The sequence below is a fragment of the Hemibagrus wyckioides genome, linkage group LG20 (genome assembly GCF_019097595.1).
Source record: "Hemibagrus wyckioides isolate EC202008001 linkage group LG20, SWU_Hwy_1.0, whole genome shotgun sequence".
NCBI lineage: Eukaryota > Metazoa > Chordata > Actinopteri > Siluriformes > Bagridae > Hemibagrus > Hemibagrus wyckioides.
Genome location: NC_080729.1, coordinates 17388934 through 17408150, shown reverse-complemented (window position 1 = coordinate 17408150; position 19217 = coordinate 17388934). Strand labels below are relative to the sequence as shown.

Here is a 19217-nt window from a genome sequence, read left to right as displayed (position 1 = left end):
TGAGGATTTGTCTACTCCTGCTGTTGAGATTTTAATATTTTGCAGCCCCTAACTAAACAAAAAATATATATATATTTTCTAATATTATTTTTCCTTACATCTCAAATCTGTGCAGTTGTGTTCGCTGTGTTCAATGTTAGGATACTTTCTTTTTGGGTAAAAGTATGTCTAATGCTAATTCTTTCTCAGTACAGTTGGAAAACCTCTCACTGGATAATTGCACTAGATCTTTCTTCAAAGAGTCTCAGACTGTTAAGAAGTACAAAGCCAGAAGAGATGCAGTTCCATTTTCCTGCTTGTGAGGAAGGAATTAGAATAACTGAAATAAAGACATTATAAAAAAAAAGAAAAGAAATTATATAATTATATTTCAACAAAAGAATCTTATAATATACCATAGTAATAATGGCTACGATAATATGAGTAATCTAATCTAATCTAATCTAATGGGAAAAAATAAAATTGTAATAAATTGACCTCCAGTCCTTCTTATTACTAATGTATATAGCAGAACTACCCTTGAAATCTACCTCAAACATGAAGGAAGCTGTTTAAGCAAAAACTATTTCAGACATTGCTGTGATCTTCACCCTGTTTGATCATTTCCAAAATCTAATCCACTCATTTCAGCTTCCATATAAATTCTAAAAGCAGAACGAAAACCTCAGACAGATGCACAGAAACGCTGATGGATAGACAGACAGAAGGCATGAACATGAAGGAGTAATTGACTTTTTTTTTTGACAAACTTGAAGGAAGCTGAAAAACTATTATTTGACCTCTGCTGTGACCTTGGAGCAATGTAGTCAGTTGAATTTAATCTGCTGAGTACATGTTCTTGAGATACTGCGGTAAAGATCTTGGATGGAAAGACAGACAAGATGAATATGTAATGCCTCTCCTAATCAATTACCACAAAACAAGCCTACAGAATGATAACTGGCATGAAATGGAGGTAAAGGCGGATGCAAGTGCAGACAATTTATTTATTAAGTTCCACACAAACAACCGAGAGGCGCAAAAAGTGAAACCATGAACTAAAAGCATTAGGCAAAAAACAAAGACTGTGGGCGAGGCGATGTGACATCCGACAACTACAACAGCAGCAATAGCAACAACAACAACAACAACAGCAACAGCAGCAACAACAGCTACAGTAGCAATAGCAACAACACCATCAACAACAACAGCAGCAACAACCACAGCACAGCAACAGCAACCAAAGCAGTTAACAACAATAACAACAGCAACAACAAAAACAACAACAACAACAAGAATAACAACAACAGGAACAGCATCAACAACAACAGCAGCAGCAGCAACAGCTACAGTAGCAATAGCAACAACAACAACAACAACAGCAACAGCAGCAACAACAGCTACAGTAGCAATAGCAACAACACCAACAACAACAACAGCAGCAACAACCACAGCACAGCAACAGCAACCAAAGCAGTTAACAACAATAACAACAGCAACAACAACAACAACAACAAGAATAACAACAACAGGAACAGCATCAACAACAACAGCAGCAGCAGCAGCAACAGCTACAGTAGCAATAGCAACAACAACAACAACAACAGCAACAGCAGCAACAACAGCTACAGTAGCAATAGCAACAACACCAACAACAACAACAGCAGCAACAACCACAGCACAGCAACAGCAACCAAAGCAGTTAACAACAATAACAACAGCAACAACAACAACAACAAGAATAACAACAACAGGAACAGCATCAACAACAACAGCAGCAGCAGCAACAGCTACAGTAGCAATAGCAACAACACCAACAACAACAACAGCAGCAACAACCACAGCACAGCAACAGCAACCAAAACAGTTAACAACAATAACAACGGCAACAACAATAACAACAACAAGAAGAATAACAACAGGAGCAGCATCAACAACAACAGCAGCAGCATCAACAATAAGAACAACAGCAACAATAACAAAAAACAATAACAGCAGCAACACCTACAACAACAATAGCAGCAACAACTACCTCAATAACAAAAACAACAGCAGCAGCAACAACAGGAACAACAACAACAGTGGCAACAACACCAATAACAACAACAACAGCAAAAACAATAACAATAACAACAACAACAGCAGCAGCAGCAACAGGAACAACAATAACAACAACAGCAGCAGCAGCAAGAACAGGAACAACAATAACAGCAACAGCAGCGGCAACAACAAGAACAAAATCAACAGCAGTGGCAACAACTATAACAACAACACCAGAAATAATAACAAAAGCAGCAGCAACAACAGCAGCAGCAGCAAAATCAACAACCCGACAAAAAAAACACAGGGGGTGCTGATTAGGGTTACAGAGTACAGGTGCAAGTGATCACTGGTGACATGCGACACTGACATAGGCTTGATGGTCAGTGTAGTTCAGGGACTAATCGTGTGTAACCATGACAATAACACATCTATAAAAGGCTGATTGTTCTGTGTGCGCTTCTCTGCGTGTCCATAATAAACGTCCGAGGATCGATTGTAATTATCTCATACTTTCTGAGCTACTGAGTAGCGAATGTGTAATGGATTAACGTTGATGAGCATTTTCCTGTTGTATATCCACCTTACATGCAAGTGATTTTGAGTGGCATTTCTATTCTGCTGCAAAATCATTGTCAAGTGATTGAACTCAGAGCAATTTCAGCTGCAAAGCCTGTTCCCTACAAACGTACTGGAACAACACGCCTAAATATTTAAACCAGCACCTTTCAGGATTTTTTAACGTCATCATCATCCGCATCCTCATCCTCATCCTCATCATCATCACAGTTTATTCTCCAGCCTACCCGATATATAGCTCCGTCTCCATTGTTTGGGAGGCTGTTCACGTAGCAAATGAAACCCTTGGAAGCAAACCTCATTCAAAATGCATTTTTATTTATTTATTTTATTTTTTTTTTTTGCTCACTATTTCTTCCTGGCAGGAAGAGAATAGTGTCTGAGCAAAGGACAGTATGTCTGTTTGGCGCTGGCGGAAAGAGCTTGTCATTTCTCTGGCAATGTTTATCGGCCCCTTTTTTCCAATTTCATGCTTGGAAAAGAAAAAATGGCTTATGTAGGGCACATTACATTAATCTCGAACCTCTAAATACTTGCCGAATTAGGCAGCTGCATGAAATATTAACAGCATGTTCACGCCTCACTGCTCTGTTTATGTGAAGTTTTACTCGGCCGAACTTGCTCCAGAACCACACGTTTCGGAGATAATACGTGTTCAGACAGCGCTTTTGATCAGATCAGAGGTGCTTTGTTATACATTTAGACTTTGGGATGACTTTTTCCGTGACCTCTTTTTTTAAAGAAGGGATCACGTCCTACTGTTATGCGTTAATCTCTGTTTGCGATTCCTCCAGACTTCAGCTTTCATTGACATGCTTTCCCAGAGCCGGCGTTCTGATCAGCATGCTGCTGTTCTCCTCCACCATCTGGGCTCATCACGGAGCATGATTTTGATCTCTACTGAGCATTCCTGGATTTCTATGCAGTCTTGCTTTAAATCTGATGCCTGAGGGTTGTGTTCGTTGCCTCAAAATAAAAAAGGGGCGAGATGGAATGACAGAAAAGCCTTCTAGGCAGTGGATTTTGATATTCGAATGATTACAGTGACAAAACTCTCCCACGGGGTTGCGTGATACGTGCTAGGCCGTGAGAGGCAAAAAAAAAAAAAAAACATCTCATCTGTTTATCCTCGGGAATGAAAAGAGAGAAGCTGAGAGGAGGGCGTGCCTTTTTTGCACAAGTCTTTCATTAAGGGAAGCTCAAAAGAAACCACGGGTTGCTCTCCAGAGACCGTTCTATAGGGCTGAGCGGAGCAGGAATAGATTCTAATATTACTTTAGTGGATGTATTTGTTGTTGCTTGTGGTTGTACTCAATCTCACTTGTGTGCGTTTGTGGCTTCTTTTCTTTCTCTTGCTTTTTCCCAGGTTTCTCTCTCTGTCTCTCTCTCTCTCTTTCTCTATGTCTCTCTCTCTCTCTGTCTCTCCTGACAGATTGCACAGCTGATCTACTCTAACGAGATGCCTGTCATAAATTGGTGCGGATGAAAGCGAGGACAAGGATAATAACCTGAGAGAAGTGACAGTATTGTGCTCCTGCTTCCACACGTATTGACGCTGTAGCCAGTCTAGTTCCCGTTTCATTAGGAGTCGTCTCACTATAGTCCTGCCATCCGAGCTGCCAGTGTATTTGTAAACAGAATTTTCTGTGAGAATTACTTATAAGCAGCCAGAGAGAATTGTAGAGGTTGATTTTTTGCCCTTTTCTTTTCGGTTCTGTCTGAAAGTAAGTGACGCAAGCTTCCTGTTGTTCGTTTGGTCTTTTGTTTCTCGGGTTAATTGGATCCCACCCACTGATGGCACTGACAGTCTCGATAATCAGACATGAAGGCTAAAATCGAATCTATGAATAGCTTGACGATGAAAACATTGGTGTTGAGTAATGTGTTATATCACAAGGTCTTGTTGAGGGCATAATATATATATATATATATATTCTATGTTCTAATGCATACACATCACTGTACCATATTCAGATCCAATCACTGTATTCAGATATTACTTTCTCTGTTTTTTTATATATTTATTTTCTATTTTTACTCAATATATCCACCATATTTTCCATATATGTTCTATTTTCACTCGATTGTATCATATTTCTGTCTTGTTTTTATTCTTTTTTTTACCTTAGTGTTAATTGCCTCTATTTTTATATCAAGTACAGTCATAAAAAGCATTTCACTGTGTACGAGTGTGTATGTGACAAATAAAATTTTCATCTGAATTTGAAACTCAAACACCTAGACAGCTCTGCATTTATGATTTCTTCTTTTCTTGCTCCATCAAAGAACCAGACATAGCAAACAAGCAACAACGAACCCTAAATTTATCATTCTATCACGTACTTTGATTGGGTTGTTAGTCTTTCTACTTTTAGTTTCTCCTCCAAATCGCATTTGATGGAGGAGGAAAAAAAGAAAGAATGACTCGTCCACTGTGTTCATGTTCATTACACCCATGACGGTGTTTCTCAGTCACTGCTGATGGGATGTAATGAGCAAAGCAGGCTGAAAAATATCGGCTTAAATCTAGGAGGTGTTTCAGTCTGCTACTGATTGGCCGCATGAGTCGCTTCTTTATAGCATTCAGTGTTTTATTCTTCGGTTAAAAAAAAAAAAATTTTTGAAGATGATATTGGTGTCTTTTTAATTAGACTGAAGGATTTATTTAGCTCTTTCTTCCTGCTAGTCACCCCTGATCCCAGCACTCAAGCTTTTTTGTTAAGAATTTGGTCTGACATCAGATTCCTGCAGATTGATCCCTGCTTCCTTTTTGTTACCTTTTAAAGACTTTTAATGACTGGCAATTAAAGTGCTAGGACAAGATAATGGACGTCTGTGGAGAAGATCCAACCTTCAGCTTGAAACTCTTTGTCATGATTTGCGCCAAGCATTAAGCCTAGAGGTTGTTATTAGGCTTATTTTGGTTAGTTGGTTGCATTCTTGTGTTGTTAGAGGGATTTGACCGACCTCCAAAGTTTGCTGTATTGTAATATATTTGCAGTGTTCCTCTTGGTTTTATGTTCAGCTAAAAAAAACTGAACTGTTAGTAAGATGTTTTAATTCAAAATGAGTCTTGTAAAGGAAGAGGATAGTGAGGATGAAGCCTGGATCTGTACTTCCATCTTGCTATGAATTCATGTTAAAAAAATGTAAGAGGCAAGTGCTTGGCATTTAACAGAGCAAGTCCATCTGGGAGAGATAGATTTGGATTGAGAAAGAGTTAGATTGGACAGAATTCGCATATAACCTTTCAGGCATTATTCTTTCCTCTGCGCTCTCGGCTTTTGGATCGAGGCAGTTTGAAATGGCTTGACCTTGATGAACAAACATATAATATATGATCCAATGTAAAAGATCTGTCACCAAATAACCACTTTTTCCTGAGCACAGAGACTACATCAATGGAAGACGGACGTCAGAACATTTTCATTTTTAAGACAGAGCGCTATAGAATCCATTTGATGGATTCCAATGATTCACGCTTAACTCATGAATGCAACGTAGCCAAGTTCTATCGCTCCCTTATCCGACGGGTTAATATCGTTAACATGGAGACATTCTTGTATGGGTGCCTACACAGGCTGAGGCCTTCAACACTGTCAAATCTTACGTCACATCAACGACTAACTTCTCAAAATTTAAGCTGGTAGTTAATTATGAATATACGTCAGATTAAGAAAATTAATATTTTTTGGTATGCTGATGTGTCAGGAAAACTCACCAACATGCCGTCCTTCTTTTTTATGCAAGTTGTTTATAAGAAAACAGAGTTCCCAGAAATGGGAAAAAAAGCCCTGATATTATCTGGCGAGTATGTGACACATAAAATAGTCTTCCCTGATTCACTCTGTCAGGATGGAAGTCTTGGTGAATTGCCAGAGACACAAATTCCTCATTTTTTTCTGATTCTTTCAAAATCGAGGCGTGTGCTTGTAGACCTGCTTCTAGCGCTGGATCTGTCTCCTGAATCAGAATTAAAGTGTGTGATACAGGCATTACTCTCTCACTCATTCTGGAGTCTCTTGCCATCTCCTCGTATGTGTGGAGACTTAGGAATCGAGTTTTTCTGCCAGTTATATAGTTTGAATTCTCTACTTTAAGAAAGCAAATATCCGTCCATCTGTCCGTCCGTCCGTCCGTCCGTCCTTCCGTCCGTCCGTCCGTCCTTCCGTCCGTCCGTCCGTCCGTCCTTCCGTCCGTCCGTCCATCCATCCATCCATCCATCCATCCATCCATCCTTCCATCCATCTTCTTTAGTGTTTATCTTACACAGGGTCTCAGTGAGCCTGGAACATATCCCAGGGGTTGATGGTGGGAGACACCTGCCAATTATGTAGTTTGACCTCTCTACTTTAAGAAAGAAAATATCCATCCATCCATCCATCCATCCATCCATCTTCTTTAGTGTTTATCTTACACAGGGTCTCAGTGAGCCTGGAACATATCCCAGGGGTTGATGGTGGGAGACACCTGCCAATTATATTGTTTGACTTCTCTACTTTAAGAAAGCAAATATCCATCCATCCGTCCTTCCATCCATCCATCCCTCCTTCCATCCTTCCTTCCTTCCTTCCATCCATCCATCAGAGCCAACAAAGAACGAGGAGAACATTCAAACTCCCAGCATACAAGATGGAGGCAGGAATCGAACCTCCAACCTCAGACTTGCGAGGCAGTTTCTGAATTTCAATGAGGAAATTCTCAGAAAGGCAGATGGTGATATATCACTGATTATTTTTGTGCCATTATCACTTGCAAATTCTAAAACTAGAATTTCCGTCCTGTCACACGGCCTGTCCACCTGCTCTCCAGCCCGACCCTGTCACAGCAATGCTTTGTTACAAATTTAGATCTACTCCAGGGGTTCTGTCTTTACCTGTTGGAGATCTCTCGCAGGGATTTCCTACAGTACACCCTAATGCCTTTCGGTATGCACATCTCACCTGACATTTTCTAGACTCTTATCTCTTCTCATTGGCTGTGCCTCCAAGTGCACATTAATGATATACTTGTCACATTTGGTGGGAAAGACGCTGAAGACAAGGATATGAAGCCCCGTGGGAGGAGACAGCTTTGGGATTAGCATTTCCCTATTTCCATGCTATCAGATGCCTGTGAATTTTGTAGTTGCGCTAGTTACTGTGTTTGTTGCTCGAGGTACCACATTTGAGGATTATAAATATAGTTCTAGGATTTTTGTTGTAAACAGATTAAAAATGTTGTTGCTGGAAAGCCAACAACAGCGAGAACTGCGTGCCATTTTCTTGGAATTAATTCTTTTTCCTGCTTTGCTAATGAGGCAGTGAGGGAGGTTTTTCTTGTTGTTGTTTGTTTTGTTTTTTTTGGGTGTTTTATTTTTGAGCCCAATTAGTCCTCTTGTTTGTTAGTCAGACGTGTTTTCTTTATTATTTCAGTCTTGTTCATTCTGTGATCCTATTTTTTTTAATAACGTGTTGAGTATCGAATTTACATTTTACTGATACAATGAACTTTCACACCAGTTTCACACCCTGGACTATGATGTAAAATTATTCACTTGTTTCCTGTTAAAGCTTGATATTTTCAGTCATTAAATATTAAAGCCATGTTCATGGCTCACTGCTCTGTTTATATGAAGATCCACGCAGCCCCATTTTACTGAAGATGAAACTTTTTCATGCTCCACAACCGCAAATATTCTTAGGTAATGGATATCTTGGCAGCACTTTGGCATGGTGTATTGGCTACGACTTTGCGATGACACATAAATGACTAAACGATGGTTAATAATGTTACAACCTAATCTGTTTGAAATTCTGTTACTGACTCAGACAATCTGATCAGCATGCTGTGCCGCTCGTCCTCCATCTGGGCTCATCATAGTACACAATTTTGATCTCTGCTGAGTATTCTTAGATTTACATCCATGCTTGTTTGAAGAACCAGTGCCAGAGGCTGTAATTTATGACTGTGTGTTTCTTCCACATGTCTTCATCAAAGGGAAGAAAGACTGAGAGACGTAAAAGACTCATAGGCAGTAGATTCTGATTGCAGCGAGAAAGCATCCCCGGGGAATAGCAGCGTGACAAGACACACTACACCTCATCTTTTTTATCTGAGAAAATGTAAAAGAGACAGAGAGAGATGGAGAGCTCCTTAAGACTGCATGTGTACCCCCTTTGCATCCATCTTTAATTAACTGAAGCCCAAAACAGAAACACTGAGAAAGGTTCCTCTGCAGAGGCTGTTTTATAGCAAGATCGGTTTGTAAAGCAAGAGCGGTTTCAATCCGTCTCTGACTGCTTCGTCTTGCTTGAAGTTTTCTGTCACTTAATATCACATGGCCTCTTTTCGCTTTCTCCGCCACGCTCTTCCATTTTCACATACACTTGCTCAAGCATTAGATATCTGATTAGGCTCCTAAGGCGTGCACAATCTTTATTCTTTTCTTATTTCACAGCGCCATTGAATTGCACAAAAAAAATAAAATAAAAAATGGCCAGAAGCTGTGAATTAATTTTCTCATGGCGGCTCTGACATTAATTCAAATCCAGCTGTAATTCAAATCACGTTTATCCGAATGCGCTCGTGCGGATGCTTCATTGGTGCTATAGTAACAGCTATTTCACAGGGCGTTATGTATATGCCATGTTTACTATTATCTAAGGCTAATAATAAACAAAAAAGGTGATATTGCAATATATAATCTTTGAAATGGTGACGTTTAATCGAAGGAGATTAAGCATTTACTTAACATTTAAAGAAGGATTCTCCATTCCCAGTCAGCACTTTGTACTGGGTTTCCACCACTGGATAGTCTTTAGGACAGAGGAGCTGCATTTTGTTCCTTTTTGTGTCATTAACTTTAAACGAGAGAATAAAGAGAAGTTGGTGCTTATAGAAGCTATAACAGTAGCAAAAACGGGAAGGTTTCGTGTTGACAAATTGTTGAGGTATATGAGGAATAAAACACTTCAGGAGCAGCTGATATTGGAAAATAATCAACTTCGCACCAGGCTGCATCACACCACCCTGCTGTTAATCATTTTCCAATAACACCATGCCCTGAAGAACTTATCTTCATCCTCATCTTTCACTGCTCCCCTTTCCATCTCTTTCTATTCCTATTCCATCAGTCACCTTTTTCTAATCCATTTCCTTTTCTCAAAGTTATTCACCTCTCTTTCTGCACCTGTGTCTTCTTTTCTTCCCCAGGCGCTGTCTGTTCTGAGATGGCTTTCCTCTTCTACTGTCTCTCACTTCTGCTGGTGGTTCTGGTCCTATTACCCGTACCCTGTGTCGGATGTCCCTCTGGCTGCCGGTGCTACAGCCTGACAGTGGAGTGTGGATCTATTGGACTCAAAGAGATACCACGAGGCATTGCTCACGGAACACAGGTCGGTGTTTGAAAACACCATTGTTTCCTGCGTAACACTATTATTTCCCATTATGTCCTGTTTAGGCTCAGAGGTACCATCAGCGACTATTAGATTTCAAGTCAAATTTATATATGAAACAACAGATGTTGATCGAACTGCAGCAATAAAAGTCAAATAAAAGTAAACTGGATTACATGCATCAAAAGCACAAGATACAATGAAACACCAGACACATAAATTGCATAGCAAAAAAATCTAATAAAAGGCAGAACAATATATGCAAGAAAAATAAAATAAAATGAAAGCACAAAGCACTAAGAAGGATTGATGGTGGTGGAAGACCAAATTAAAACGGAGTATTCCACATCCTTTAGGCAGAACAGAGGAGCCAAGTTGAAATTAAAATTAGAAATGCACAAATATTGGGTATGAGTCAGTCTAATCAATTATATTTTGTGGCATCTGGTAATCAGGCTATAATTCAGAGGCTGTGTTTCTGTGTTTTATGTTTGTTTTAAATGCTAATTAAATTACTCAGCCAAACTCATTTCATATAAAATAAAAGATAAATATCTGATCCGTGACATGGGTCCTGTACAAGGCTTCACCCAAGCACACAGATATAGTCCTCCTTCTCTAAGGTAGCGCCTGGATTCCCTGTCTCTGTACATTAACCTGTGCTGCAACCAGAATACCCCAGCAGCCTTTCCATTTTCATAAGCTTCTTCACATAGATGACGCAAATAACCTGAGGAACCTGTGCCATACAAATGAGCCGATGTTGCTCCGCCTGCATTAATCTCTGCGGAAACAATACGAGAGAGAAAGAGCGCGGGCATGAGCAATCAAGTAAAGTAATGAATTATGCAACTGATATGGTGTTGATAAATCACTAAAGACAAGACGAAAGGCCCATACAAGCTCACTACTGTTTACATAAAAAAAAACTTTCTAATGCAAATGCTGCCTCTACCAATTGAGTTGTTTGCAAATACGGGTACTGTGGAGACTCTGGGGAGAGTGTTACGGAAGAGTCGATTCAGGGCCTAAAGCTTCTCATTGATCCAGTTCTTGCTAAAAGGAAGTACCATCATGCTACCTTCTAGCAAATATTTTTTATTATGATATCGAAGTGTCACTCAATAAACAAACACTTGGAGAAAAATAAAAATGTCTTATAGGTTCTTATATGTTATACTTCTGTGGCTGCTAAGAACTAGTGAACAGATAGTTTTGTCCTAACGAGTACACTGATTTATTGTCCTCCAGAATTATTGGCAACCTTGGCAAAAATATGCATTCATTCTTTAGTCATCAGTAAGCATTTTATCCTGGCCAGGGTCAAGGCAGTAGTCTGGAGTCTGTCCCAGGAAACCTATGGGATGCAAAGCAGGAATACATCCTGCATAAGAGGCCAATCCATTGCATGGCACCACCCACATTCACACAGCTATTAACACCTCAGGAAATATTGGAGTAACAAATTCACCTACTGGCCTGTGTAGGTGGTGAGAGAAAGCCAGGTATCCTGCAAGGTACCTACACGGACATGGGGAGAACAGGCAAAACACCACAAAGGGAGTATTGTTAAAACCCCGGAGTTGTGAAGCAGATAACCTTTTAAAAATTTGATTTCTCTGGTATTCTGAGTACAATTAACACAGGAACTCTTCGGTAACAGTAACCATTCCAATTTTTCATTAAAGGTGCCGATAATTCTAGAGATCAATGTTTAGATCCCATAGAACCAAAAAGTTGTTAAGATTTCATTTTGAACTCTTTTACAGACTATCTTCCTGCAGGATAATGCCATTGGTCAGATCCGGGCAGAGGACTTGTCTGGCTTGGGTCACCTGCACTATCTATACTTGCAGAATAACAGCATCTCAGTTCTGGAGGCCAGTGCCTTCGTGAGTCTGGGCCAACTGCTAGAGCTTGCACTCAATGGCAACCGCCTCCATCTGATCTCTGCAGATGCCTTTCGTGGTCTTGAGCACCTGCGCATCCTCTACCTGGCAAAGAACCACATCAACCGACTGGAGGATTACACTTTCCGTGGACTGCAGGTGTGTGTGGTTTCTATTCCTGCACATCCAGATTTGGATTATATAGACTGTGCAAAATAATTTCCCTGTCAACTGGAGTGTCGTAAATGTGACAGTGTAAATATGCAGATGGCTGTTCACACTGCAGTTAATTGAACCGGAAAAGAATGGAAGCAGGAACTGTGAACACCACAGATTTTAATGATAGTGGTAGTTATGATGATGACAGTGATAAACATGATGATGTCTAAGGTAACACGAATAATCACACTGAAAACTATACATAGGATAATGAGATCTCTTTTCTCCCCTCCCAGCGTTTGCAAGAGCTGCACCTGCAGGAGAACTCGATGGAGGTGTTAGATGAGCAGGCTCTTATGGGCCTGTCTTCTTTGGCTCTGCTGGACCTCAGCAAGAATAACCTGCGCACCTTAAGTGCTGTCACTCTCAGACCTCTCATCAGCTTGCAGGTGCTGCGCATCACAGGTATCTTCACAGACATATGCACAGACTTGCGCAAAAAAAAGGAAAAGATTCAAGGTGATGAAACTGGAATTAAATATGTTTTATCCAGGTTACAAACAGAAGCAATATTAAATGTAAGGAAAGAGGGACAACACCAAGAAAGAAGAGGTATTGACTACATCAAGTTGGGAGGGAAATCTTTATTTTGGAGTAGAAGGACATTTTAAGGAAAGAGGGATTAACAGCGTATCAAACAAGGGCTAAATCTAAAGCCAGAAATCACGCACAAGGTTTGAAATTAAGCTATGTAGGATTTAGAGGCATAAGAATCCTTTTTAGGCTTTCTTTCCCTCTTGTTCACCTTTTCTTCTGCTGAAGCTTTCCTAATCACTCTGCATGTGACCTTTTAAAGTCAGGGCTTTTTCATATCTTAGTTAAATCTTGAAAATTCTCCTCTCCTTCTGCGATATTTTTCCTCTGTTAAACAATCTTGATCTGTGTAACTATACCATTTTCTCTTTCCCTCTCCATCCCTCTATTCACTCTATATTTTGGTTAGATAATCCATGGCGTTGCGATTGTGCTCTTCACTGGCTCCGCGGCTGGATAAACACTGAGGGTCAGCGGTTGCTGAGCTCAGCTGAGCGGAGGCTGCTGTGCTCTGAACCACCACGTCTGTCACACCTGAGCCTGGTAGAGGTCCCAGCTAATAGCCTGGTGTGCATCCCACCTGCTGTACAACTTGAACCGAGGGAACTAAGTGTACGTTTGGGTGAGAGCATCCGTGTGTCTTGTCAGGCCTCAGGTTACCCGCAGCCTCAGGTCACCTGGAGGAAGGTGTCCTATGGTAGGGCTCAGCTATCACCACGAGGTCTGGTGCAAGAGGAAGGGATAGACGGGGACAGCAGGAAGCCAGTGACAGCCAAGCCTGGGGCTAATGGAGTCAATGTAGGAAACCATGGACCAACAGATGATGGTGGGGACAGGGAGAGCTTTGATCAAGACATGGGCAGTGGTATGCTGTTTCTGAGTAATGTTACAGTGGCACACGCAGGACGCTATGAATGTGAGGCCTGGAATCCTGGAGGAGTGGCACGTGTGACCTTCCACCTTGCTGTCAATGTTTCATCTTCATCTTTATCCTCATCCTGGCCTCGTCTGCACCCTTCGTCATCCTCCTCATCCTCTTCGCACCACCGGCCATCCTTGGGTGATGTCAGCCAGGAGCCACTGTATGAGCTTGAGAGCATGGACTTCAGTGCCCTGGGCACAGCCACCCAAACAGCCATTGCTGTGGGTATCTCACTCCTGGCACTGACTGCCCTACTATTGCTGTGCATGATCTACAGCCGCCATAGGCAACGGCAGAAAGAGGATGGTGCCTATGGCAAGGAGGAGAGCATCCTCTATGTCAACGACTACTCTGACGGACCGACTACATTTGCACAGCTTGAGGAGTACCGGGATGAGCGTGGCCATGAAATGTATGTGTTAAATCGGGCCAAGCCTGTGCTGCCTCCACCACCTACTTCTGGCCAGCATGGGGTACTACAGCCTAGAGAAGTGCTCCAGGGCCAAAGCACTCTGACATCTACCATTGGACCACGCAGAGCCCCAGCAGAGGGAATAGAAGGTTCACCACCAGACCCTGAGGGACTATTTATAAACCAGAGTCTGCTTTTTGACACACAGATTGCGTATGAGATCCACTGCTGAAGAAGACTAAAAGCAGATCGATCAGAGAAGGCACTCCATAAGGCCAGTTAGAAAAATGCTCTTTGTGGCTCGACGTCAGCCCGATGGGATCTCTGATTAGTTTGCCTATTTCTATTCTATCTTTTGATTAATGTTAAATGAAAGGGAGAAGCTGAAGGTTGCATCAAAAGGATAACATCCCAGGCATACCTTGCACAGGACAAGTAGGATACAGAAATTTCTGTCACCTGACATAATGCTTTAGAATTCAAACTCCCAACAAATGCCTAGGGAGACATGGTAGTACTGCTGCCTCCCAGCTCAAGGGTCCCTGGTTCAATCCTGAGCATGGGTTACTATCTGCGTGGAGTCAATGTGCATGGCCTTCGCCTGTCCATGCGGGATTCCTCTGGGTTTTACAGTTTCCTAGCACCTTCCTAAAAGCAACCTGCCTCCTAGATGGATTGGCTGCACTAAATTGCCCCTAGGTATGAATGAGTGTGTGGGCATGGTGCTCTATGATGGACTGGTTGTGTATTCTTCCCTCAAACCCAGTGTTTCTGGGATAGTCTCCGGATCCACTGCAGTCATGAGCAGGAGAAAGCGCTTGCTAAAGATGAATGATTCAATTAAAAAAAAAAAAAAAAAGCCACATAAATACCTTCAATGGTTAGATGAACCTACTGAGGAGAAAACCAGCATATTGGACATTTCATTTATTTTTCACCAAGTTGAAAAATAGGAAAGATGCTTGAGCAAGCTGCTATATTCTGACAGACACTCATCTGTTTTTTTTATTGTTTTTCTTTTGCATAGTGAGTAAAAAAAGAAGCCATTTTTTTCTATATATTTTTCTTCTGTTTCATCCAGACAGCATGGATAGTTTTATCATCTATTCTAACTGCCTATTCACTGTCTTTATATTTTGAGAGCCTTTTATTTGTACCTACAAATGATTTTGATGCACATTTAGTGGTGCATAAGAAGACCAGTGAGTCACCTAGACTGAGACAGAGTGAAGTTATGTCTGTATTTGTGATAGCCAACAATCTAATAAATTTATTGTCTTTAATTAGGTTGCTCTCTCTCTCTCTCTCTCTCTCTCTCTCATGCTTTTGACCTCTGTTTAAATAACACTGTGAAAAGAAAAGTTCTAGTCACTAGATTTCCTGATCAATTACCAACATCTCTATAATTGCATTGTGCTCTGTTTGTCTCCAGACAGCATTTTGTATGACATTATAATATTGTTCTCTGGAGTGTAGGGTATTTTTTTTTGTTCTTAAATCTTGCCAGGTTTGTACAGAAACAGCCTAGTAATTACTTCAGGGTAAAAAAAAAAAAAACACTCATCACAGCTGGTCACAGCATCTGAAGGTGTTCAACTTAAGCTCAATAAAATAATTTGGAACAGTATGTATTTTTTTGTTTGTCAAATGTCCAATAAATGTGACGTTATGTTTATCTAAATAAATAAAATCTGTTTTTTGGTCCAACTTTGGATCTGCCTTTCTTTCAAGACGAAACCAAATGCTTTTAAACTTACATTATATATGTGTTTTTTTCCATTAATGCTATGATGGAATTGAAAATTTGTACCAATGTCAAATTTGACCCTAATCAATATGTATCTTCTGGGCAGATGTAAAGAAATAAAGTACCGGGGGCTGTGCATTTATTGGAAAATAATCAACGATGAAGTAATGATGCATAACAGAGTTACTGCTATCCCTGCAAAGTTAACTATTTTATTAACACACCCTGACGATTTATTGATCAAAGAACAACAAATCGAAGTTTTTATTGTTTTTAGTGTAAACAAATTGTACATTTTTAATATGGAGGAAGTTGTGTTTTAGCAGCTACACACTGTAAACAAGAAAGGGAACCTGTGAAGTGCCATATTTTTTGCACTGACACTGGACACTCCTTCTGTAATATCTTAATGAATTAACATGTCCTTACAGACATTATTATTTATTATCGGGGCAGCACGGTGGCTTAGTGGTTAGCACTGTTGCCTCACAGCAAGAAGGTCCTGGGTCCGAATTCCGGGTTCGAACAGGCAGGGGCCTTTCTGTGTGGAGTGTGCATGTTCTCCCCATTCCTGTGTGGGTTTGCTCTGGGTACTCCGGTTTCCTCCCACAGTCCAAAAACATGTACATTAGGTTGATTGGTAATTCTAAATTGCCCATAGGAATGAGTGTGTGTGTGTCTGTCTATATGTGGCCCTGTGATGGACTGGTGACCTGCCCAGGGTGTACCCCTGCCTTTCACCCTATGTGCGCTGGGATAGGCTCCAGCAGGCCCCCGTGACCCTAATTAGGAATAAAGTGGGTATAGACAATGGATGGATGATTTATTATCAATATCAGGTTGATATAAACTGACAATTCTGGATATAGGAGGAAACAAAAGATCTGATTCTGCAACAAATCTGAGCTGAAATATCAGAAGATTGCTCGTCATGTACCAATACCAGGGTCAGATTAGTTTGAAATCTTTTATTTTAAATTGTTCACTTTTGCATTTGCACTGATTTTTTGTTTAAGCTTTTTATAAGTGGGCAATACTTAAGCTTTCAGGGATCGGTATACATATCAGAAAGGATGTCACATCTATACATACTGAACACTACAGGAACAACTCAAATCCAGCGGCTGTTCAGTTATGGTTACATCCCCAGCACTATTCCAAGCAAATGAGAATTGAAACGTGTTGTGTTATGGAGCTCAGGATCTCCCTAAGGCCATGCTGCAACCTCTTTTTAATAGGTGCAAAACTCAACAGCACAGCAGAACGATGCTAACTCCAGGTTCTACAGGGTATCTGGCCCATGGGGCATGGCAGTACATGCAGTACTGTTGTATAACCTGATGGAAACGGCTAGTGATAAACATAATCCTGTTTCTTTACATGATGCTGGATTTATTCTCAATTCTTTTAAATCTATTTGAAATGATTGACTGAAGCTTTATAGCCTCAAGGGAGATTCAGAGGAAACCTTAAAGATATATTATTGATGCATATAAAGCTGAAAGAACTTGGCATTTAGCTGTTTAGCATTCTGATCCTGTTGGAGATAAAAGATTGTTGTTTGCAATATGTGTCATTCTGTATTTTTCTTTTCCATTAAGAGGGAGAAATAAGGATGGGAGGGGTGGTGAAAAATCTTTTTTTGCCCTGCCAAGTGCGCATTAGTCTGTGAGCACAGATATGGAGCCTCAATCCACATTGATAATCTTGCTTCCAGTGTGTTTGGCCTTGTTGATAATGTTCAAAATGTTCCTGTTTAGAGATGCTTTCAGCACAGGGGTAAATATATTCAGGGAATGTTGATAAGAAATATTATAAGGAAGTCAGTCGAATCAAATCTGTTGTAACGTAGAAAAGGAAACATGGCTGCCAGTAATTAGTTTCGCCATAGCATTTTACTGCATTAATACTGAAAAACAAAACTGCACTTCTGCTTTTTTTTTTTTTTTTTCAGCTGAAAACTGCAGTTAACCTTTACAAAAACTGCACACTATTCCATTTATCACACGTTCAGTGTTGCAAACTGTCTGCAGCTCATGTGAAGAAAGTGAAAACGTCTTATTACTTAAAGTGAAAATGTGTTAGAATTACGTTGTCTTTTCTTTTATAATAATTTCTAACCATATTATCAGTGATATTGACGGATGAGGTTACTCTGAAAGTCTAGCACTGTCACCAAAATGATCGTTTTTATTGTTTTTATTGTTGTATTGTTTTTATTTTATTTTTTAGTAATCATTTTTAATTCTTGACCTCCTCGTGCGTGGATGTTAGTTGGGAATGTTTTATGTGATTGCTATTGCCATATGATTCTATGCTTAAAAACCAACCCTGTTACTAATTTAAGAAATATGAAAAAAGGAAAAGAAAAATAAAGAATTAAGAATTAAAAGTAAGGTTGAAAAATTAAGTGATATTTTAAGGGCTAAATTGTACCAAATACCACATTTTCTTTTCTCTCCTTTTTTTGCCCCAATTTTTCCCCTTTAATTTATTTATTTATTTATTTATTTATTTATTTATTTATTTATTTATTTTTAAATACATATATATTTTTTAGTAAAAGGTACAAACACTAGGGGATTTCTGCCTGTCTGCACACAGAGATTTCTTTCTTGGTCATATTAGCAGCTCTGGAAACCAAATCATTCATTGTTCTTTTCTTTCTCATGTGCTGCAGCATTTCTGGAATGTTCAGCGGTGCTTAAAAAGCACTAATCAAGAACGATAATGCATAATGCTCATCAGGCTCCGCTGTTTATTTGTATGCATGCTCCAGTCCTTTTTTTTTTTGTCCCCGTTCCAGGTACGCAGTTCAAGACATTAATTAAAATCCCAGGTTAATATGACTGCGCTCCTTCTAATACATTACGTTGCTATAGCAACAGCTAATAGGCATGGATTTGGATGCTGCACATGAATTTAAACTGTAGTCACTGATATGGAGAGGGTATCTGTGCGGAGAGGTTTAGTTGGTATTTTTTGGAAGGAGTCTCCAGTGTCAGCCCTGTGTAACAGATAGAGATACTGCTGTAACTTTGAGTGATGATGTGAGGATGCTGTGATGCAGTGAATCCTGCTTGCATGGGCTGAAAAACTGCAACAGAGAAGGATGGGCTTAGTGAAGCAGCACCACTTGGTGGCACTAGAAGTCAGTGTATACGAAGGTCTTACAAAATTAAAGCAGACAAACAAACAAACACGGGTATATATATATATATCAGACTGCCTGAATTCACCTCAAAATTATTTCACTTCTGTACAGTTTATATGTATTTAATCATAATATGAGATTCATGACAATCAGCCGAATTATGAAGATAATCCTTAAAACAAAAATACACACTTTTCTCCATATCCCATATTTTTTTAATTAGCTAAGACGTGTTTGGTGTAATTTTATTTGATGTGTTTTTTGTAATTTTTTGTTTTGTCTTATGTTAGCAACAAGTCTAGATCGATTGATATATTTTTACCTCCTTGAGACAGCAAACTGATTAATCAAGATTATAGATTTAAC

The 19217-nt window shown here is 40.0% G+C and overlaps 2 protein-coding genes across 4 annotated transcripts in view; one reads left to right on the top strand and one right to left on the bottom strand.

Moving 5' to 3' along the window:
• lrrc24 (leucine rich repeat containing 24) overlaps window positions 1-15657 on the top strand; it is a 27762-nt gene extending 12105 nt beyond the window's left edge. The window contains exons 2-5 of the mRNA XM_058419050.1: window positions 9793-9974; window positions 11744-12022; window positions 12319-12487; window positions 13026-15657. Coding sequence (XP_058275033.1) covers window positions 9810-9974; window positions 11744-12022; window positions 12319-12487; window positions 13026-14182 — 1770 coding nt within the window. The 5' untranslated portion in view covers window positions 9793-9809 and the 3' untranslated portion in view covers window positions 14183-15657. The remainder of the gene's footprint in view (window positions 1-9792; window positions 9975-11743; window positions 12023-12318; window positions 12488-13025) is intronic.
• The window catches only part of LOC131371202 (polymeric immunoglobulin receptor-like), a 12639-nt gene continuing 9067 nt past the window's right edge, over window positions 15646-19217 (bottom strand). For 2 of the 3 annotated variants that reach the window (XM_058419051.1, XM_058419052.1), the window contains one exon: window positions 15646-19217. This exon is cut by the window's right edge and continues 1217 nt beyond it. The gene's annotated coding sequence lies outside the window, so the exon portion shown is untranslated. The other variant, XR_009207511.1, reaches the window with a different exon arrangement.